This window comes from Buteo buteo, chromosome 2, assembly GCF_964188355.1.
Source record: "Buteo buteo chromosome 2, bButBut1.hap1.1, whole genome shotgun sequence".
Lineage (NCBI taxonomy): Eukaryota > Metazoa > Chordata > Aves > Accipitriformes > Accipitridae > Buteo > Buteo buteo.
In genome coordinates this window covers 78,897,717-78,919,856 of record NC_134172.1, presented here as the reverse complement: position 1 = coordinate 78,919,856, position 22,140 = coordinate 78,897,717, and the positions used below count along the sequence as shown (strand labels likewise).

Below are 22,140 nucleotides of genomic sequence, written 5' to 3'. Positions count from 1 at the left end.
CCCCGGCAGCTGCCATCGCTGCCACCGGTCCCCAGGGTTTGGGTACCAGTGGGACAGGGCACCTGGGGACCCAGTGGGGCACCCCTGTCCCCCCACCTGAGGGTGCTGCAGGGAGCTGCCACCGGGCTACGGGGGACCTCTAGTGGGAACGGGGCCAGGGGACAGGGACAGGGACCGCAGGGGGACAGGGACACCTGCAGAAGGGTGTCCCTACAGGCTTTGACCGGGTGTCACCGAGCCCTGCCATCCCATGGGCTCACCCATGCACCGAGCTGCCTAGGGCTCAGCGTCCCCTGGGGACGACCAAGGTCCGTCTGTCCTGCCCTGTCCCTCAGCCCTTCTGCCCACCCTTTTGGCCCAGTTGCTGAAGTGGGGAGGACGGGTGCCTGCCCCAGGCTGGTGGGGCGCAGGGACCACCCCTGCCTGCTCCCACCCCGCCGATGCTTGGGAAATAAATACCTCTTAGTACAAAAATAAAAGCCCCTCCAGCCCAAACTGCAGGGGAGGGGGGTGGCCGTGGGGCCCCAGTGCTGCCGGCTGGAGACCCAGCTGCTCCGCACCCCGTTTTTCCCAGGCTGCTCCCAAAATCACCCTCAGGGTGGGTTTGCCATCTCAATGCAACCACAGGTGAGGGGTCTCGGCCCCGTGCCCCACTTCCCCCTCCTGCATCCCCATCTTCTCCCTCCCCTGCCCCCAGCTCAGACCCCCCACTGCCGAAAGCCACCCCCGGGACCCTTCCCACCACCTCCCACCCCCCCAGCCCCATCTTAAACCGCAGCCCCCTCCCCACCCACAACCCCTCAGCCCCATCCTGCCCGTCCTGGGGCTCTGCCAGCCCCCTGCCAGCGCAGCCCCCCCCAAAGCAAGCATCTTCCAGCACGGAGTCGCCGGCTATCCCAGCCTGGGGCTGGTCCCCCCAGGGTCCCCAAAGACAGCCCCTGCTCCTTCTGTCCACCCCGGGGGGCTGAAGGGACCCTTCCCCATCTCACAGGGGCCCCCATCCCCACCAGCTCCCCTAATCCCACGGGGAAAACGGGACAGTGGGGGCTTTGCAATGCCCTAAAACATACAGAAAAGGCAAAGCCCTCGCCATGACTTGGAGCCCAGCTGAGTGTGCAGGGGGTCCTGGGGGGGTCTTGGACCCCCGTCCCTGGGGCAAAAACCGGAGGCCCAGCAGAAGGATGGGGAGAGAAGCTGAGGTAGGATCGGGTGGTTTCCATCTATCGAAGCCCACTGCGGCGGGGCTGGCTCTGGTGCAAGGCAGAGCCCCCATGCCGACTCCTGCAGCATCAGAGACCCTCATCGCCGCCTGCGGGTCCCTCCGGCACGGCCACGGTGCCACTGCCCCTCTCCACGATGCACAGGCTCCCAGAAGATGGGATAAACGAGAGTAAAAAAAATATAACTGGGGGAAAAGCTTCCCTGCAGCGGCCGGGAGGGCTCAGTCTCCCGCAACCGTCCCTTCTCCCGGACCCCTCCCTCCGTCCCAGGCTGGCACCGGTTGCGGTGCCGCCCCGGCCGCCGGTGTGCTAGAAGCTGGCGGGTCGTATCAGCATGCGGGTGCCCTTCAGGGAATAGCTGGGTCCCTGGAAGTGGTGCCAGCGGATGCCGTTGAGCTTGCGGATGTTGTGCCGGGCCGGATAGTAGATGCCGTTCAGGTTGGAGAGACCGCAGGCATCGAACCACCAGCCTGCGAGGAGGGAGCGGGGTGGCAGGGTGGCATCCCGGGCGGGCACCCGTGGGTGCTGCGTGGGTGTCCCCCCCTCCCTCCGCTCACCTCCCGACAGCATCTGGGCGCATTTGCAGAGGCAGTTGTCGTTGTCGGCGTCGCGGGTGCTGAAGCGGGTGCCCTGCAGCGCCATGCCGCTCTGCTGCCCGGCCGTGCCGCTGTAGTCCTGCAGCGACAGCCTGCCGCCCGGCATGGCACGGCGTGGCCACGGCCACCATCAGTGCCGGCTGGCTGCTGCTGGGGGTGGGGGGGGTTCACGAAGCCCCTCAGCCCTGCTCGGGGAGGGGTGAAGGCCATGGGATGCCATGAGCTAGGCAAGAGCCGGCACGGGGGGATGCAGGCAGAGATCCTGCAGCTCCAGGTTGGCCTGGGTCTACCGGCTTGGAGGGGCTGTCCTGGGGGTCCCCAAGGGTGGAGGTCATGCTATGCTGGGGCAGAGAGGAGACCCTCCCAAGGCTTCTCCGGTGCCCTTTGCTGGGGGTCGGCTCAGTGCATGCACAGGATGCACGGTGCGGGGGATCTCCGGGGTCTGGTTCCACCTCCAACCCAGCACCAAAGCACCCAGCTGCCTGCCACCCCTCCTGCCCATGGCCAGGCTGAGGTTCCTGGGACCACACACCATCCTCACAAGCCTGGCAGCAGGAGCACAGCAATCCTCCCCGGACACGGGTGTAGCAGCCTGGGGATGCCCGGCACCCCTGGGAGTGCCTGACAGCCATGGCCATGTCACCTCCACTTGCCCAGGCAGCGAGCTGCAGTGCGACTGCCCCGGCTGCTGGCTGGGATGGGAAGTCCCCCTGCTTTGATGCAATTTCATGCATTAAAAATCTACTTCTCAGGAGCCCAGGGAGAGAAGAAGTGGGAAGCACAGCAATATCCCCCGGCAACTGGGGAGGAGCTCTGCTAAGCCATAACCCTGCCAGGAAATCCCAGTGAAGCCCCCCAGGGCCACACACCTCCCCAGGGCACCACATCCAGCCCTTGCCCATGGCCACCACTGCCCATGGGGCTCAGGGACAGCCGGAGACAGGGAGACCTGGGCAGCCACCCCCGCGGTGGTGTCCTTCTCCTACCTGTAAAGCTGCCGCTCGCTCCCCAGCTGGAATTTTCCGTAGTGGGCATAGACTTGGCCACCCTCCCAGTCCCGCAGCTCGACACGCAGGGCGTAGGGCTCCTGGCTCGTCAGGAGGTGCACGGCCTCGTTACCCAGCCAGTACTCGCCCGCCGCGTCCCCGAAGCCCTGGAGGAGCAGTGGGGTGGGTGAGGATGCCCAGGGTGCCCCCAGGGTGCCCGCCGCCCCAGGTGGGCGCAGACCTGCTTGTACTCCCTCCAGTTCCTCTGGAAGCTGAGGCTGCCGTTGGTGCGAAGCTGGATGACGGTCCAGCCCCCTCGGTCCGTCTCCATGTCGCAGTACGCCTGCAGCGGGGGGAGAGCCGCAACGGGCTGCAGAGCGGGGCGCCGAGGGCTGGCTCGGGGTGGGCGGCTGGGTTTGCCCCCCCCCGTGGGCTAGGCAGCTCAGCATGGGTGCTAGAGCTTGTTGAGGGGCTGGTGAGCTTGTGCCGGGGTCTCTCCTCCTTCCATGGCCATGGGCAGGGGCTGGGGCACAGCGCTCATGGGTGGGGAGTGCCTTTAAAATCAATTTTATCCCCACATCTGAAAGCCCGTGCAAGCCTTGCCTTCACCCGGCAGCTGCCGCCTTCGCCCCCTCCGCAGCCCCCGAGAGTGGGGGGCACTGCCCCAGCGAGAGGGGTTGGGATGTGCCACGCAACAGGGATACCCGCTCCGCTCTGGGACTAGCGTGCACTGGGTGGCACTGGTGCCGGCAGCACCCCGGGGTGCTGCAGCGGGAGCCCTCCGGGCCGCACTCACCTTTTTGGGCTCGCTGAGGTTGGCGATGTGGAGGGTGTAGACGCCGCTGGCGTGGATGCCCGCCCGGCGCACCTCGGCACAGTCCTGGAAGAGCTGCTCCTGCCCGGGCAGCGAGGCTGCAGCAGAGGGGACCGTGAGACGGCAGAAACCCTGCCGGTCCCGCAGCCCTGCCTGGTTTTGTTGCTCTTCCCCTCTCCCTTTGGATGCTTTTGTGCCCACGGATTATTTTTCTTTCTTCTGCGCCGTCTCCCTAGGGCTGGGTGAGCCGGCCGTGCTCCACCGGGGCTGCCGCCAGCCTAAGCCTGGGGATTTGCCGTGGCTGGGGACGGCGTGGGGCCACGGACCCTCCCCTGGGGGCTCGGAGCTGCTCCTCGAATGCAACGCAGGGGTCATTTTTGGGGCAATATCACCCCTGCTGGGGCTGGCACAGCGCCCTGGCACCCTCTCGGGAGGGCGAGGAGCCCTCTCCTGCTGCCTGCACCCTGCCTGCACGCCCCGGGGGCTCACCTCTGCCCTGGGAGACGAGGCGCACCAGGCTCTGCACCGACTCGAGGAGCTGGACCTGCTGGCGCTGGAGCAGGCTGGTGTTGGCGCTGGCGGCCAGCAGCGACTTCTCCAGCTCCTCGATGGTGCCGCTCTGCCGGCTCACCAGGCGCTGCAGCTTCTCCTTCTCCGAGCGGGCCCCCGCCAGCTCTGCCTGGTGCTTCGTCTCCATCTCGAGCACCCGCACCTCCAGGATGCTGAAAGGGGGAGGCAGAGGTGATGGGGGGGTTGTGTCTGCGCTGAGCAGCCGGGCAGGGAGCGGGGGGCAGAGCGGACCCAGCCCCAGCTGTGGTGCCCCGGCACGTCTGCGGGGACCCAGAATTGTCCCCGTCCCCTGCTGCACCCACCGAATTGCACCCTGCCTGGCACCTCTGGGAAACCAAAGCCCAAGGGGCTGAGCTGGGGCTGTGCAATCCCCCAGGGACCCCAGCCAGCCCCTGGAGGAGTTCAAGCCCCCCCAAAGTGCAGCCACACTCCTGGGGTGGGAGAGACCAGCCTCCAGCCGGGGTCCAGCGGCTGCGGGGGTCCCCGAGCTGCCCCAGGCCCTACTTGTTCCTGTTCTGCAGCTTGTGGATCTCGTTCGTCTGCAGCAGCAGCTGCTTCTCCAGCTTGGTGGTGGACACGGAGTTCTCCTGCAGCTGCATCTCGATGCGCGACGTCTGGTTCAGCACCTGCCCCGGGAGCGGAGGGGAGCATCGGTGTGAGCAGCCGGGGCCACACCGCTTTCCCGGAGTCACCGGGCTCATGGCTCCCCGGCACACAACCCCGGTACCTCTGCACGCTGGTACATTAAACCACGCATCGCCTTGGGGAATCGCCCCACTTCTAGCAGCAGAGAAACCCTGCCGCCCACCGCGGTGCTGGGGGTGGTGGGGACGTGGGGACACGTGTGCCGCTCACCCCGGCCACCCCCTACCTGGGCTTCCACGTCGGTGAGCTTGCGGCTCTGCTCGGCGCTCTGGTTGAGGAGGGTGCTGCCGATCTCCAGCATGGTGGCGGTCTGGTTCTGCACCGCCGTCTGCCGCAGCTGCGCCATCTCCGGCTTCATGCTCGTCTGGATGTAGCTCTCCAGCTGCAGAGAGGAGCGGGGACGTGGCGAGTCATTCCGGGAGCTCGCTGGGTCTTCCCTTGGCTCCCCGGCTGAGCCTGGCACGGCTCGGCACAGCCCTCAGGCACATCCCTGGGAGCTTCCCAGCATGATATGACCCATCACAGGGCCCTTTGAAGCTTATCAGGAGGACAGAGTGAGCTGCCCACCGGCTGCGCTGCTGCGGGGGAAGCCTCCTCACGCACCGGCTGCCAAGATCCCTGGGCTGGGGTGCCAGCTGGGACCTGGCACAGACTGGTGTGTGCCCAGGTCTGCTGGCAAGCTGGGGCTGCTGCCTACCCAGGGTGGCCTGTGCCGAGCAGCCGGGCAGGGAGTAGCCGGCATCAGCATTGGCATCGGCATCAGCTGCCAGCCCCCAGCCACTGGTTTCCCAGGGCTGGGAATGTGGAGGGTGGGGGGCCACCATCGGCCGGAGAAGGTGTGGGTGTCCGGCACCCGGTGCTACCCCGCTACGGGGAAGCACTCGGGGCTGGGAAGAAGCCCGCTGCGGACACAGCTGAGATGTCGCTTCCGCTTTCCCAGCCCGCGGGGCAGCCGCCTTTCCCAAAGGCTTTTCTATTTCTGGCGGCCCCGCCATGAGGTTCCCATTCGGTCCCTCCCCGGGGCGACGGCCTCGGCAGGGGCACGGTCCCTCGGCGGGGGCCGCGGGGAGCGGAAGGGGCCGCGCTGCCGCCCACGCTGGGAAAGCGGCTCCGCACTGGGCAGCCCCCGAAAGCGGGAGGGGATGGGGGCTGCCCAGCTCCCTCCACCCCACAGATCCCTCCGTCCGTGCATCGCCCGGATCCTGCTCTACAGGCAGACCCCCATGCATCTCGTGGGGTTGTGGACCAGAGGGGACAGGCCAGGGTGGGATGCTGCTCTCCGGGCAGCGTGGTGGGCAGGCAGCGGTGCCGGGATGCTCAGCACCGTGGCGGGCAGGCAGCGGTGCCGGGATGCTTGGCGCGGGAATGGGACCGGCATCGGGCCAGGGCACAGGGCTCTGCCCTGCACTTGTTTGCGCATGATGAAATCTCGCTGGCAGCGGTGCGGCCATGTTCCCTCCTCCCCAGAACCGGGCAGCGGTGAAATCATCGCCCCACCGCCAGCACCCACGGAGGGCGGGAGGGTCCCAGGGCTGAGCACCCCAGCCGGCGTTGCCTGCACCCTGCTTCCCTAAGGATTTTCCCTTGCGGGAACGTGCTCGCGGGGAGGAAGCGGGGAAAGGTCGGAGAGCCACGTCTGGAAAACATTTCCCCAAGCTGAGTGATTGCTGGAGAGTTTCCCTTTAACCACGTCGTTAATCTTGTTGCTTCACAGGGCTCGGGGAGGCCTTTTCTCCCTCTCAATCTTGCGCGTTTTTTTTTTTTTTCCTTTTTTTTTTTTTTTTTTTAAAAATAAACATATCTCTGAGCCCAAGGCCAGTACATACCCATGGAAAAGGTCAGGCTGGCATGGGGAGGCCTGAGCGCAGCCGGAGAAATAGCCCCAGCTCCTGGCCCCAGTAGCTCCCTGGGAGCAGCTGGGGCTGGAGGGGGGCACAGTGTCCCCAGCCTCGGGTGACACAGGGGACCCAAGTGGGACAGGCTCTGTGCAGAGGGCTGGGAAACCAGGATCACCCTCCATTTGCCCCACGGGTGCCGAGGCTCGCCTGGGCTCGGAGGGATCCCCCCAGCCCTGTTCCTCCCCAAGAAAGGCAGAGCGGCTGGGGGGTGGACTGTGGTGATGTGGGTCACCCCAAAACACTGCCCGGGAGCAGGAGGGACCCCGGCCACCCCACTGTCCCAGAGCCAGGGAACCATCGCCCACATCTGGATGGTCCTGTGCCACCTTCTTGCAGCCACATCCCTCCCCTGTCACTGTCCCCATCCTGCCCTGGCATTTCTAAGCATCCCGCAAGCAGTGGCAGGGGGGGCCCCAGGGCCAGAGGTGGGGGGCTTTCCCCCCACCTGCTCCCTGCACCCATGCCAGGGTGAGCAGCACCAGCCCCTGTGTGCGGGTGCCCCAGGGCTGTGAACCTGCCACTGCCCCGCTGGGGACCCCATCCCTCCCCGAGCCCCTCGCCGCCCCAGACCCGGCGGCACCATCAAATGTTTGTGTTTGAACTAAAATTAATTCCTCCTGAGATGGGAACAGCCGACGGGACGGCGAGCAGAAGCCACGTGTCCTCGTGTGCTGGGTCCTCGCCATGTCCCTGTCCCTCCCGGCCGCGGGGGGCTGCACATGGGGTGGGTGGACCAGCACCCCAGTGCTGGGAATGGGATTCCCTGGGGAGGCTGGGTGCTGGGGGTTCCCAATGGTGCCTGGGTGCTGAGGGGCTTTTCAATTCCTGCAGGCCCCCCAGTCCCCAGCACCCAGCAGGGCTCCCTGGGCCAGGGCAGAGCAGACAGGGATGCGATGTTGTTTACAATCTGTTCCTGAACCTGATGCCTCCTTCAAGCCTTGGTTTGTTTGTTCAGGCCTGGAGTCCGACCAAAACAAGCCTCTCTGGGCAGCTCTGGTTAAATTAGGAAAGCCAAGGAACAACAGAAAAAAAAAAAAGCTGCAAGCTGCCTCTAAACGGAGAGGGCCATGCTACGGGATGGGACGGGATTGGGATGGGATGGGGTACCGGCTGCCCAGTGCCCCACTGCCTTGTGCTTCTTGGGGCTGCGGTGTGGGGCATCGCTGCCCACAGCTGCCCAGATGTGCGGCCCCACTTTGCCTGTGGGCTGCCTGTTCTGGGGCAGGGCCATATGGGACCCCCTGCCCCCTGCCTTGCTTGGCCATGCCTAAAAGCTGCCCTCACCCCGAGAAAAGCTCAGAGCTGTCCTGGGCACCCAGGGCACAGGGACCCCAAGGCAGGGACCCCAGGGAAGGGACTCCAGGACAAAGGGACCCCAAGGGCATAGGGATGCCAGGGCAGAGGGACCCCAAGGCAGGGACCCCAGGGTGCAGGGACCCAGGGCTGTGCATGCACTGCAGACCCAGCGGGTCCCGCAGTGATGGAGATTCTCTGCCACCAGCCAGGTGGTGGCTGGCTGTGCCTGTCCCTCTGCAACACCCCGGGCTGGCTTTCAGTGGAGCCATGGCTCAGCGTTTTCCCAGCTTTTGAGGAATTTGTCATCTAGGATGGCTAAGGGGACAGGTCTGCACGTCCCTGCTGCCCTCCCTGTCTCCCATGGCCAGGAGAGGCTCCCCGAGCAGTGTGGCTGGCACAGGCCACCCCTGGGACCCCCACTTGGTACGTTTGGCCCCAGCCCTGAGCGCTGCAAGGGCTCAGCACGCAACATCTTGCAGTGCCGCTGGCCCTGCTCGGCTGGGGACGTCGTCCAAGAAATTGGGGTGCAGAGGCATGCAGGTCCCATTGCACCCCGGCGGGACACTGCCAGGACGTGGATACGGCTGTGCTGGCGATGCCGCTCGGCTGGAGGGTCAGTGACAGCCAGGGACAAGCCGCTCGCCCTCTTATCAGCACAGGCACCTAGGGCCACGGTGCCACTGCCTTGCCAGGGTGCAGGGTTTACAGCCCCCCAGGGAAGCGTCCTGCGGGACAAGCCGGCCGGGAGCTATTCCTGGGTCTGACGCAGGCGGCTGCGCTTGGTACATGGGGGGGTCCATCGGCACTCGCCAGCCCTCGGGAAGGAAACTCCGCTTCCAGCTGTGGGCGGCGGGAATGGGGTGAGCTGGGGTGGGGGGCACCCCCGTGGGCATGCAGCCCTTCTGGCATGGCACCCCGCTGCCCCCCACCCTGCACCCTCCTGCTTGCCCATACTCTGCAGGGCTGCCCGGGAGCCGTGGGTCCCACTCGAAGTCTCATTAAGCACCGGGAGCTTTTGCAAAGCCCCTAAGTGGGAAAATAATGAGGCTGGAGAGGTTTCAGCGGCCCCTGCCCTTAGGTCCCTTGCTCCGCCGCCTGCCAAAACCCTTCCCAAGAGCTTTCCAGCAGGGCCGCATCCTGACCCAAAATGGGGAGCGCTGACCCCCAAGGTGTGCCTGGCACAGCCAGCCCAGCCGGGACCACAAGGAGCCGCGGCAGGGATGGCAGGGAGATACAGCCGCAGCGGCAAGCACCGGTGGAGCCGCAGCACCCATGAGCTGCAGCACTCACGAGCTGTAGCACCCACAGCACCCATCCCCTCCGAGGAGACAGTGCCAGGATCAGGCCCAGGTCACAAACCTGCAGGGAAGATGCTGAATTGGCCGCACTGCTGCCGCTTGGGTGGGCATCAAACCCCCCCGCGCAACCAGCTCTGCCTCCGGCAGCCTGGAGCAGGCAGCCGGTACGGGGATGCTGCACATTTGGGTGTTGGAGGCAAAATCCTGCCCACGCCACCCTGCCGCCCGTCCCCCCCCCCCCGTCGCCCAGCACCCTACCTTCAGCAGCCACTGGGTGCTGTTCTCCAGGATCCTCTCGAGGTGCCGCAGGCGTTCGGCAGCCCCGTAGCCGGCGTGCGCGGTGCCGGCCGGCGAGTCTCGTTGCAGCAAAGCGTTGGCGGGTCCGGGGGCGGCGGGGGCGGCCGGGCAGGGCGGCGGGTCGGCCTCGGGCAGCACGAAGGTGTAGCTGCAGTGGCCGTGCTGTACCCGGTGGTAACGCCGGCGGCCGCCCCCCTCCAGCGCCCGGCGCTGGGCTCCGGCCACGCACAGCACCGTCGTGGCACAGGTCAGGGCCACGAGGCCGAAGCTGAGAGCCCGCATGGCACGGGGGTCCCCGTAGCACCGGGGCAGGAGGGGGGGAATAGTAAAAGTTGGGTGCCTCGTCCGGGGATGTGCCGGCACTTCCCGGGCGGCCACGACACCGCTCTTTGCTGGGATGGGTCAGTGGGCGCTCGCCGCCGAGTCGAAACGCTGCAATTTCGGCATTTCCTCCCTCTGAGCCGGCTCTGGCCGCCCCGGCCTTTTATCGCCAGGCGGCCGCAGCCCTCGCAGGGGGAGAGGAGAAAAAAAAAAAAAGAAAAACAAAGGAAAAAATCTGTTTAAAAACAGTACTTCTATCTTTTTTCTCTCCTCCTAGCCCACTGCGGGGAGATCAAGTTTCACACGTGATCTATAAATGTCTCGCACACACACACTCGCACACACTCGCACAAGCAGCCCCCGTCCCTCCCCCGGCCGCACGCACCCGTTGCCCCCCCCCGGCCGTTCTCTGCGCAGCTCATTGCACCTCCCAGGGCAGGCAGCGCCGCGGCAGCACCGCCGGCCAACGGGGCCGAGCTGCCTGCGCCAGCACCAAGCCCTCCCACCATCTGGCCCCAGCACCCAGCAAGTCCCCCCCCCGATCAGCACCCGCTGGGACCCGCCACCCCCAGGACACCCCCATCCCGGGGAGCACAGCTCCCTCCCTGCGTCCCGGCTATTTATAACCCTGGAGGGAGCCAGGCATGGATTTGGCTGCTCTGGCTGCAAGACGAGCCTGTGGGGACCGGGACGGGGGCTATGTCCCAGGCAGAGCTTGGCAGGACCCAGCCGGACCCTGTGCGGGGCTTGGGGTGCCCAGCTCCCAGGCTGGGGGTCCGCTGGGGGCTGGGAGGGCTGGCAGCGGCTGCCAGCCTACGTGCTGGGTTAAATCTAGGCTGGGTCCCCCCGGAGGGGACAGCCACGGTGGTGGGGACAGGCTGGCATGGGAGAGTGGGCTTCCCCGGGCATGGGGATGCCCACGTATATCAGGAGAGGGTGACTTTTTCCCAGTACGGGGGGCACGTGTTCCCACGTGCCGGGCTGCTCACACAGCCGTGGAGCTGGGGAAGGGAACCCGCTGCCATCCCGGTCACTGTGGGATGGCTGGGGAAGGAATCCCACTGCCATCCCGGTCACTGTGGGATGGCTGGGGAAGGAATCCCACTGCCATCCCGGTCACTGTGGGATGGCTGGGGAAGGAATCCCACTGCCATCCCGGTCACTGTGGGATGGCTGGGGAAGGAATCCCACTGCCATCCCGGTCACTGTGGGATGGCTGGGGAAGGAATCCCACTGCCATCCCGGTCACTGTGGGATGGCCGGGGATGCTGTGAACCCCGGTGCGGAGCAGCTGGTGGGAGCACTGTCTGCAGCACGGAGCCACGCTGCCCGGTGAGCGGGGGGGCTTCAGCCTCCCCAGGGAAACACCAGAGCTGCTGCGGGACCGGCGTGCTGCGGTTGTGCCTTCATCGTAACCGGACTGCGTGGCTGGGTCCGGCCATCGCCGCGAGCGGAGCCCTGCCAGACCCCGCTGCTCTCGTGGCAATTAGCAACCGGCTGGACGAGCCCCTCGGTGCTTCCCGGCGGCAGAGCTGAGGCCGGGATACCTGCTGGGCAGCAGTCCCGGCGATGCTGCTTGCCGCTTGCTCCAGCCGCTGGCTCGGGTGCCGAGCAATGCTGGTGATGCTTTAAATAAAAACTTTAAAATAAAACCTTTCCCCGAACACCCAGGTGCCTGGAGGCCAGGGTGCCCCCCCCCGCTGGGAGCCATGCTGCGGGGCACAGGCGGCTGCAGGTTATGGGATGGAGAGGTCCGATGCCAGCGGCTGCTTTCCACCTCTGCTTCAGGGTCTGGGTCCAGCCATGTGCCGCAGGGGCTCAGGGGGGCACAGATGCTCCCACACCCCTGGCAGTGCCACGAGCCGTGCCCACTGCCCGCTCCCACCGCAGCAGGGCCAGGGAAGGGAGGGGTAATGCCATGGCCGCAGCTGGCATCCCCGTCCAGCGCCTCGTGGAAATGAGGAAAACAGGGAGGCAAGAGGGATGCCGGAGGCTTTAATACATTTATTTGACATTAAGCGAACGGAGGAGCTGCCGTGGCGGCTTCGTGCCGGCTCTCGGGGCTGGCTCGATGCTGACAGCCAGCGCTCTCGCCCTGAAGGGACCGTGCCCCTGCAGCCCCCACGGCCCCCGCAACCCCGACACCCCACTGCCAGACCTGGCCTCCCCCTGCCCACGCTCGGAGCAGGGTCGGGGGCCTCTGACCCCAGGAAGCCCCCAAATACAGCGATGCCTGTGGCTGGGGCAGCAGTTTGAGCAAAACACACATTAAATGTGCCGATACAGCCCTCCATGCCTCACGGATGTACGCTGTTTATTTCTGCAGGCAGTCGGCTCGGAGGGATGCGCCGGCACGGGGCCAGGCTCAGCACCCCCAAGTCGTGTCCTGGGTGACATTTGGGAGGGGGCTGTGGTGGCTGCTCCCAGCGCAGGAGGCAGCAGCGTCCCCCACCCGGGCTTGCTCTGGGGTACGCACCCCTTGTCCTGGACCTCATGCAGCCACAGTCACCCCAAATTCCTGCACCCACATTCAGCTGGGGAGGGGAGCTCTTCCAGCCTTCCACAGGCTGCGAGCCTGAGGATGGCAGGATTTGACCCATGGTTGTGCTGATGGGGATGCCGAGTGCTGCGCTGGGCTGCCATAAGCGGTTGCATGGTCCCCAGTGGGGTCCCAGTCTGGGGGTCCCACCACCCTCTGTGCCGCTGGCTGAGGATGGGGGACCCTATCTGGCACCCAGAGCAATTCGGTGGCACGCTGTGCACCCCAGCACCCCTGTGCAATCGGGAGACCGTGGGGACAGGGCATCTCCTAGCCCTGGGGGACGGTACCCAGGCAGGCACGGGGTCCAACCCTGGAATCAGCCCCATCCCACCCGGCTGGAGCAAGGGAAGGGACCGAGAAGGTTGGGGGAGAGGGAAAAACAGAAAAATAAAGGAGCCACCCCCTCCCCGAGCCCCAGGGCATTGCTTTGGACACTGTAAATTAGATTTTCTGAAAAGGAAATGTTTTACAGGCCATAAATTGTCTCAGAAGAAAAGGGGAGGAGGGGGAGAAAATTGTGCAATTTTTTTGTGGATGGAAAAATGGGGTGATGAGGCCGGGGCAGCACGGCGGGAGCCGGTCGGGAGCTCACCATGCTGCCAGCCGACGGCACGGTGAGCTCCCGACCGGCTCCCACCGCGCTGCCCCGGCTCCCATGCCAGTGCCGCTAGGTACCCGCATGTGGTTCTGTCTTCGGCTTCTTCTGTCGCTTTTTGCCTTTATTTTTGGGCTCAGTTTTCTCTGGAATAGAAAAAGGAGGAGAAAAGGAGGTTTCGCTCATTGGCCGGGCAGCAGGATCCGGCCCAAGCCCCATCCATGGGATGCAGACCTCGTGTCCTCCCCCAGGTGTTAGCACAAGACCCTCTTCCCGATTTGGGGGAGCCCAGACCCCTCTCCAGGTCACCAAAGAGCAGTGTGGGTCTGCGGGGAGTCTGGGTGTGCCTGGCAGCACGGGCAGACGGACACCGATGCGTTGTCCCGCCGGCTCCCATGGCCGGACCCTAAATCCTGATACCCCCAAAATCTCCGGCAATGGGCTGGAGCCAGCTCAACCAAACTGGGGGGCTGCCCAGAGATACCCCAACTTCTGTCTGAGCAAGGACTGGGGATGTTGCAGTGGGACAGTGCCTGCACCAACACCCCAAATTGATGCCATGGCCAATGCCGGGCTCTGCCGCGGTGCATGGCCGTGCCTGGTTCTACTGCAATTGCAGGGCTGGAGAAGTCTGGAGAAGACGGTGCTGCTTACCACCGTGGGCTTGCACAGGACCCAGCCAGCCCCCGAGAGGGTTTGGGCACGGTGGGAAGCAGGGTGACCTCAGGGTGCATCCACGCATACGTGCTGATGACCTCCCTGGGGATGCTCTCCCCACGTGGATGCTCCCTGCCCAGGCGGCACAACCCATGTGCCGCCAGAGCCCGGCTGCATCCCGGTGAGACCGACCCGGTGATAGCCTGCCAGGGACTCGGAGCTGCGCGGGCAGGCGGTTGGGACCCAAATCTCTGCGCACCCCGAGGGGCTGACCCAAGCACCCTCTGCTCCTGCTCCGCTGGCTGACGGATCAGTGCCGAGACACCGAACAGGGATGCAGGATAAGCCTCGCCATGCCGTGGGCTCCGACGGGAAGGAGAGCCCACGCTGGGGAGCGGGATGGCTGCCCAAAAACCTGGCAGCTTCGCCTCTGCTTCTACTCCCGTGCCCACCGCGTGCTCTCCGGATGCCGAGCCGGGTGACACGGAGGGGGTCCGGTGCCGCTCTCCCCACACAGCCCCGGCGTGAGGGGCACAGGGACGGCGACCGGCCGGTGCTGCGTGCGCCAGCGCTGTTGTCGCCGATCCTTTCGGAGGGCTCCAGCTCTTTTCCTGCCCGGCTCTGTTTTTCGCCTCTGATCTCCCAGACAGTTGCCACCCACAAAGGAGAGGGCACAGCACGAACGCCAAGCGTCTGGAGAGCGCGGCAGACACAAAAGGCAGATTTACGGCAGCATGAGGGGTTTTGTGCCTCGGCCAAGCGTGGATGCTTCTCCCTTCCAGCTGCCCGGGGACGGCTCAGAAGTGGTGGCACAAATCTCTCATCACACGATCGGGTCCCACTGCCTTCCCCGGCTCGCCCGGGCTGGGGGTGTCTCGGCCGCATCAAGTGAACTCGTTGTCCTCCTCCAGCATCTGGATCCTATAACCCAGCACTTGGCCGGGCGGGCAGGAGCCTGGGAGCGAGGGCAGACGCACGCTTCGCCACGGCAGGGACGCCGAGCAGCCTGCCCGGGAGCTGGCGGCCGGGCCAGCCTGCCAGACACAGAGGGGCTGCCCTCTCCTGCCCGCCCGGCTGGGGCAGCAGGCAGCGGGGGCTGCTCGTGGGGCACTGACGGGATTTCCCTTTGCTTTTGTGGGGCCAGACCTGTCTCCGGAGCAGATCCCAGGTAGCAGACTTAAGCGAGTTGCTCCGCCGTTCCCTGAGCCCATCACCGTGGCCTCTGGGCCCCCGGCTTGCAGGAGCGGGTGCCCGGGCAGAGCCGGGAAGCCAAGAGCTTTTCAGGGGTACCGTTGCCTTCTCACGAGACGGGGTGCCTCTGAAGCACCGGTGCCACGGTCCCCACCGCCAGGACCCGCTGCGTGCCAGGCAGGGCTGGGCGCGAGCACGGCACCGCAGGCACCCGGCTGGCACCGCGCCGCGGGACGCCGCGCTCCGGAGCAGCCCGTCCTCCCACGCCAAACTCGCCGCATCAAACTGTCACCAGCTCTCCGGGTCCGGAGCCAGTGCAGCCCAGCAGGGAGGGGAACATCCCCGAAATCGATGCCACCTGGCACCCCGAAGCTGTGAGTCGGGGCCTGGGCGGGGATGGAAATCAGCTCCTTCGTGCTGTCAGCAGGAAAATATTATTTATGATTGATGATGCGGAGACGAAGCTGCTCTCCTGGCTCCACAGCCCCAGCCCCAGCACGCACGGCTTCTGTTATTGTCCCCCTTTCTCCATCCTTTTTTTCTCTTCCCCCCCCCTTGCAGTCCTTTCCTCTGCCGCCCTCGGCCCCCGCCGCGCTGGCGGTGCCGGCCGGCGCGTCCCACGGCACATAGTGAGCCCGCAGCTCCGAACCGCAGACCTCTGCACCGCTGGGGCCGGCGGCTTAGATCTCCTTCCAGGCCCTACAGATCGGTATCTCATGCAATCCCTCTTTCTGCCAGTTATTAAGCGGAAATTTATTAGAACAGCTTCGGTCCAGACGGTCGCATCCAAAAATGACATCAGCCGCCTCCTGGTTCCCAGCGCCAGCCACGCACCCGCGCCCACGCTGCCCGGCCGGACCCCGCGCCAGGTCTTGGTGCTGTGAGAGGTGGCGGGGAGCCCCGTGCCGGGGACCCCCCAGCCCGGGGGATGCGGTGCTGCCACGGTGGGAGGAGGTGCAGGAGTAGGGGCGAACATTTGGCCAGCCGAGCCACGGAGTCAGACCCTGCCCTGGGGTGTCTCCCAAAGCTTTGGCCATCCGAAATTCCTTGGGTGATGCCCTCCAGCTGCGCGAGCGCTCCAGATATTTTGGGGGCTCGGAGGTTTTGGCAGGAACCTCCCCTGCGGGTCTCAACCCTCCGTATTCACAACTGCGGTGCGGAAAGCCCCGGCCGTGCCTTTCCCTTTGCAAGCGTGGCAGGACGGCAGCCGGAGCTCGGCAGCTTCGTCCCACCACGGCAGCTCACGCCAGCGCCTGTCCCAGCCCAGCGGTGCAAGGGGACGCCGGCCGGTCCCAGGCGGTCTCGGGGGCTGCCGGGTAAGAGCAGCCAGCCTGGCACGCTGCCCACAGGGGTCCCTGCCAGCCCCGCAGCCAGCGCCAGCGCCAACGCCGGGGCTGCTCAGCACATGTGCCTGAGAAAGCAGCTTTCTCCAGAACTGCACGGTTACAGCCACTGGCTTCAAAAACGCTTGGGAGACGACAGCCGGGCTCGCCGGCCACCACCGGACCGCCGCCACCGCCCCCCCTCCCGCGGCACGCCTCGGGGCTCGCTTTGGAGGGGTGCGAAGCCGTCGCGGGGACCTGGGGGTGTCAGGCGGTTCGGTGCTCACCTCCCGGGCAGTGCTTCCTCATCCGGCACTTCCTCGTCTCCAGCAGCGCGGGACAGGCGGCCCCCTCCTCCCGGGGAGCCCCCGGCACCTCCCGGACCCGTGTCTCCACACCCCACTTGCAGCCGCAGGTCCGGCCCTCGTGGGTGCAGGCGCTCCACTCGCTCCACGGTCCCGGCTCGCACGTCTCTGCGGGGGACAGGGGTGCAGAACGGGGACGGTGACCACCCGGCGCCGGGGCACGTCCCCAGGGACCGCGGGCACGGGGTGCGGGTGCTGCTTACCTTGGCACTCGCGGGTGCCGGGCTGCACCGTGGTGCTGGGGGGGCACTGCCGAAAACACTGGCCCTTGTGCAAGTAAAACTTGTCTTTGCACTTCATGCAGAAGTCTCTGCTGAAGCAGCTCTCGCAGCTGGGCGACCTGCACTCTGCCGGGAAGGAGGGCTGGTCAGTTGGGCGAGCCCGAGGGCCGGCACGTGGCGAGCCCGGAGCTGGTAGCCCCGGTGCCCGCCGGGGACCCAAAGCCCTTTTGCAAACCCGCAGGGTCCAGGCTGCAGCTCTGGGCAAGGGAAAAGGGGAAGAAGCCCCACGGCCCGGCCGCCCCCGGCTCTCGCCGCTGCCCCTGGCTCTGCGCCGCCGGGGATGCTGCGGGAAACGCAGCCATCGCCCTTCCCACGGCGGGGCGGCGAGGGGACGTGGGGGCACTGGGAGGAGCGGGCAGGGGGGGCCCTGGCTGTCACGGGACGTACTTGTGCATCTGTTGACCTCCAGCCCTCGCACCCCGAAGTAGCCGGGGGGGCAGGTGTGGACGCACATGCCGTACTGGCGGATGCCGTCCCTCCAGATGAGCAGGAAGAGCCGGTGGTGGCAGGTGATGCAGCCGTTGTCCTCCGAGCACAGGACGCAGCCCGTGCAGTTCTCCAGCAGGCCGGCGCTCGCTGCAGGGACAAACGGAGGAGACGGGCTGCGGCACGGCTGCGGCACACGTGCACGGCACGGCCGAGGCACCGGGGAGGGTCCCAGCCCGGTGGCAGCCCCTCTCCAACCTGTGGGGGTGACAGCACTGTCCCCTTTCCCTGTAAATGCCTCCCCACCTCCCTCCGCTCCCCAAATCCCCCCTTTCTCTGCAGGCTGGCAGCGTGGGGACGCACGAAGCCGTCGCTCCCCACTGCGCTCAGGTCGGGCATCACTGCCTCCATCACGCCAAGGTCCAGGACTGAGGGTTTGCCCCGCGTCCAGCTCTGCCCAAGGGTGCCAGCCTGAGCCCTGTCCCTACGTCAGCCGTGCCCGTCCCGTGGGAAGCATCCTAAACAACGGCTCGATCAGCGGGTAGAAATATGCTCTGACCTGGATTAATTAGTTGATGCCTGCTAAGTGTCAGAGGACAAAGAGCATTTTGGAAACGTTCAAAAGGAGCCGAGATAATGGTCTGTCTGGTTGCTCAAGAGCCTCCGCCGCCTCCCTGGCTGCCTTTGCAAGGGCTCCCAACCTGGGTGACGGCAGCCAGCCCTGAGGTGGGCTCTGCTCCCAGGGACAAGGACGGGCTGCCAGCCCCCGCCAGCCCATGGCCCCCCGTAGGGCCCGCAGAGACCCTGCCAACCGCTCCTCCTCCCTGAGCCAGCTCCCTGCACCCAGAGAAATGCAGCCCAGAGAGGTGCTTCCAGCACGGGGGCACTTCGGGAGCTGGATAGCTGTGGCCCCAGCAGTGGGGCTACCTGCGCCCGGTGTCTTTTTGCACCCCCGGGCTGGCTGGCCATCTCCGTAAGGGGCCACCAAGCTCCTGCGTGCAGACGGCCGATGCTTTTGCTGTGCCCGGTTGTGTTGGGAAGTGTTTGCTCGGCTCTGGCACCGTGGGGTCCCCCGGGCGCTCCTGAGCAAAGGCTCGTGTCGTGCAGCGGTGACGGTGCCAGCAGCGCCGACGCTGCATGCTCGGGCCCAGGGCTCCATCTGCCAGCAGAGCTTGGAGCATTAAGATGGTTTTTTTTTGCACATAGCGAACACCTAATGAGGTGGCTGCCCTGGACAGAGCGGAGCCCAGCGCCAGCGGTTGGGACGGGCAGGGGCTGATGTGGACCCCCGGATCCAAGCTGATGCGGACCCCCGGGTCCAAGCCCTAGCAGCTCCAGTCCCCGCAGAGCCGAGCGGGCGAGGGTGAGCCAAACAAGCTGCTGTGCTGGGCACGGGTTTCAGCCCCGGGAGCGATGCCCAGCGCCGATCCTCTCTGATCCCCCACGAGCTGACAGCAGAAGGGCCCCACGGCTGCGGTGGCTGGGGCAGAGGGGATGGTGGAAAGCAGAGGTCGGTGCTGGGGAAACCGGGGGAGATGCTGGGGGACAATGCCTCGCAGCCCTGTGTGCTGGTCCCCGGCACAGCTTTCCCGGGTGCAAGCCGGTCCCTGGAGCCGCGTAGCTGTCCCCAAGCTGGCTCATCCTGGTCCCCTCGCTGGGGCACAGGGGCTTGGACGGCAGCGTGGCATGGCGTGGCCAGGAGGCTTCGTTAGGGCTGCTTCTGCTGGGAGCGCACTAACGAAGCACCTTGGATCTATTAAGTTGTTATGGTCTCCGTTACATATTTACCAAATGCTGACAACATTTGTGTTCCTGGCTGCAGCTGGAGCGGCTTCCCTGGAGACCCGGGGATTTACGAGCCTCTTTCCCTTCCCTAATTCTTTTTGATGATTTTTTTTTTTTGCCGCTCTCCTTCCAACCCCCGTCTGGGGCAGGGATGGTGGGGAGCCCTGCGCAGGCTCCGGGGCCTCATTCCCGTCACCGGCTTTAAAAATAGCCCCATGGTGCGGAGCCGGGGGAAGGCTTGGCCGGCCAGATCCCTCTCCTCCATCCCGCAAGCCTCGGGGCTGCCGGCATGGCACGTGGCTCTGCCGCCCGGAGCAACACCCGGGAGCTGCCGCAGAGCCGGCGGAAGGCTGTGCCACACAACGGGACGTGGCTCACGCCGAAACCGTGGGACCGGGGAAATTAGGGACGCCTGGTGGGTTTGCCTCCCCTTGCCCGGCAGCGATTGCAGATCCAGTGCACAGGGACGAGCTGAGACTGGCACTGGGCAGGGGGCACACGGTGTACTGCGGTGCCCGGGCGGGCGCTCCCTGCCTGGGCTGTGCCGGACATCAGTGCAACGTCACCCATCGCTGCTCGCCCCGAGCCCAGCTCTGCCGCTGTGGGGTCTGCAGGCACTGGGAGACTCCTGGGCTCTGGGCTGCCCGGACTGTCCCCTCCATGGCAGCAGGGCAGCGGTGGGGTGCTGCAGCATCCCTCGTGGGTCCCAGCCCCCAGAGACCGCGCCAGCCCTTCTGTACTGGGAGAGACAACGGGAGCTGTGGCCGGACCCCTGGGTGCTGCCGGGACCTGAGGCCCCCATGCATCCCGTAGCATCGGGACTCTCTGCATCGAACGCCAGCAGCCGGAGCACCGGCCTCGTGGCACCCTGAGCCCCTCTTGGCGCCAGGCTGTGTCCGATCAGGGGCATTCCGGCAGCCAGCCCGGCCGCCCGCGTAATCACATGCGCCCATTGCCTCCGCACGTCTTTAACATGCAACAACCACAAGGAAAGCTGTCCGGGCTCCAACCCCCGGCCCCCGAGAGCCCTGGTCCCACCAGGTCCTGTCCCTGCCCTGGCACAAGCCGGTTCCAAAACCGAGCTGCTCCCAGCACAGAGCTGAGCATCAGCCCTGGTCCTGCTTCCCGCAGCCGACTGGCACTGCCCGGCGAGGGGACACGAGCCGGTGCCCAACGGAGGGTACACGTGCCTCGGCTCAGCTCTGGCACGCACCCTGCCCTTGCCCTGGCACCGAGCGGCATCTCGGCTGGTGCCTCTGCTGGGGGGAAGGACGGGACGGGGGGGACAGGCAGTGCCTGTAGTGGCTCTGAGCAACCTTCCAGGAGGTTTTACTCCCCGTGCACTTAATGCGTTAAGCAGAGAAGGGAAATATTGGAAAATCAGCCCGTTCTGCACTATCCCCACCGTGCCCAGCTCTCCTGGGATTTGCAAAACTGGTCCCCGTGCCAGCCAGCGTCCCTTTGGCCCCTGCCAGCCCCGAGGGCAGGACTGGCACTGGGCAGGCAATGCCATGGGGCTGGGAATTGCATTTTCCACGCACCTACCCTGAGCCAGCCCCGCGCCATGCACCGACAGGGGAACGCAGCCGGTCTCCAACGGGGCCCAAGGGGTCGGGTTGGGAGGATGCTGCTTCCCGGTTCCTTCCAACCTCCCGCCTGCTCCGCACAGGCAGCACCGGCGGCTCCAGTGCTGGCAGGGTCCGGCAGCCCCGTGCCCCTGAGCCGCCTCGCAATACCTGAGCGGGACGAGCTGGCCGCGCACACCTTACCTTGCTTCTTCCATCGGTTCTGCGTGAGCATTTCCATGGAGCTGATGAATAACAGCAACATGAATATTATCCACTGCATCTGGGCAGGAGTAATTTCGGGCAGGGAAGAAATCAAATCATCCAAGCGGCTGGCGGGTTCGCCTCCTGCCAGAGCCAGCCGAGGGGCGGTGGGAGGGAAGAGAGCTGCTCCGGGCTCACACCATCCCACCCCGGTGCTGCCGCAGGCACGCAGCCCCGCTTTATGGTGGCATGAGCCGGCGAGCCCTGGGGAAGCAGGGGCTGTCAGGCCAGGGGAGCGCTCATGGTGACGGGGAAGTGCCGGCTGCTCCGGGGAGCTCTGCCTTTATAGCCGGTGCCAGCCCCCCCCTCCTCACTCCCCCCCCCCTTCAAAATAATAATAATAAAAAAAAAAAAAATCCCCCAGCAGCAACAAAGCAACTCGCAAACAAATTGGCTGGAGTACCCCCACCGGAGCGCTCCAGCCGCCACCTCGGCTGGGAACCGTCCCACTGTCCCGCCGCGGTCCGACTGTCCCGCTGCCATCCCAGCGCCGGGGTCACGGCGAAGCCCCCTGTGATTTGGGGGGGGTGGAGCCAGGCGGGTGACGCTGCCTCCGCCAGCCCCCCCCTCCCGCCCCCCCAAAAGGCTCAGCCCCCCGCTCCCGACCCTGGCAGCCCCAGCAGGGTTGGGGGGGCCGGCGGCAGCCCCCGGGTACGGCTGAGCCCCAGGGCAGGCCGGCCGGCTGGGAGCCGTGGTGGGTCTCCGGCAGCTCCGGTGGCGGCTGTGGATCTGCCCTTGCTGTCCCCAGGGTTGCAGCTGACTCCGATTTTTCCGAGCGCCTCGTAACTCACCTCCCTCCGAGCTGCGGGAGCCGAGCCGAGCCGAGCTGTGCCACGCTGAGCTGAGCCGAGCTCGCCGAGCTGCACTGAGCCAAACTCAGCTGAGCTCTTCCCAGCTCCCACGCGGCCGCCCACACTCCTCGCCCTACGCAGTGCTCCCCAAAACGCACGCCGGGGGCTCTCGCTGTGCCCGGAGGGGATTGCAGGACAGGAGAGGGAAGGGGCTCGGCTGCGAAACCTCGCTCGCCAGGTACCCGCAGGTTGAGCCACGGGTGCCAGGGCTGCGGGTCCCCATCCTGGGAGCTCCATGTGCTCGCCCCATCGTGCTGGCACGTGCCGGCCCCGTGCCAGGAGCCATGCCCTGGAGCAGCCTGGTGACCTCCCCAACCAGCGCTCCAGGGCCACTGGCCGCCAGTGACAGCCCCAA

General features: G+C 66.2%; 2 protein-coding genes across 4 annotated transcripts; both read right to left on the bottom strand.

Annotated features, from left to right (window-relative positions):
* Nucleotides 1-809: 809 nt before the first annotated feature.
* Nucleotides 810-10,332, bottom strand: ANGPT4 (angiopoietin 4). Of its 2 annotated transcripts, XM_075021924.1 has the most exons (9): nt 9,582-10,322; nt 5,058-5,213; nt 4,691-4,812; nt 4,106-4,338; nt 3,599-3,714; nt 3,044-3,145; nt 2,803-2,969; nt 1,778-1,908; nt 810-1,690 (listed from the first exon to the last, which is right to left on the bottom strand). In XM_075021924.1, the coding sequence occupies exons 1-9, from the start codon at nt 9,900-9,902 to the stop codon at nt 1,530-1,532; spliced, it is 1,509 nt and encodes a 502-aa protein (XP_074878025.1). In that variant the 5' UTR covers nt 9,903-10,322; the 3' UTR covers nt 810-1,529. The 2 variants fall into 2 exon arrangements, with proteins under 2 accessions (XP_074878025.1, XP_074878027.1); XM_075021926.1 differs by lacking the exon at nt 810-1,690 and having other exon boundaries at nt 1,869-2,001; nt 9,582-10,332.
* Nucleotides 10,333-13,127: 2,795 nt separating this feature from the next.
* On the bottom strand, nt 13,128-21,495 carry RSPO4 (R-spondin 4). 2 transcript variants are annotated; one of them, XM_075021927.1, is made up of 5 exons: nt 21,338-21,495; nt 20,875-20,915; nt 17,282-17,470; nt 16,536-16,960; nt 13,128-13,224 (listed from the first exon to the last, which is right to left on the bottom strand). In XM_075021927.1, the coding sequence occupies exons 1-4, from the start codon at nt 21,415-21,417 to the stop codon at nt 16,554-16,556; spliced, it is 717 nt and encodes a 238-aa protein (XP_074878028.1). In that variant the 5' UTR covers nt 21,418-21,495; the 3' UTR covers nt 13,128-13,224; nt 16,536-16,553. The 2 variants fall into 2 exon arrangements, with proteins under 2 accessions (XP_074878028.1, XP_074878033.1); XM_075021932.1 differs by having other exon boundaries at nt 13,151-13,224; nt 16,536-16,721; nt 16,817-16,960; nt 20,875-21,413.
* Between the last annotated feature and the right edge of the window lie 645 nt (nt 21,496-22,140).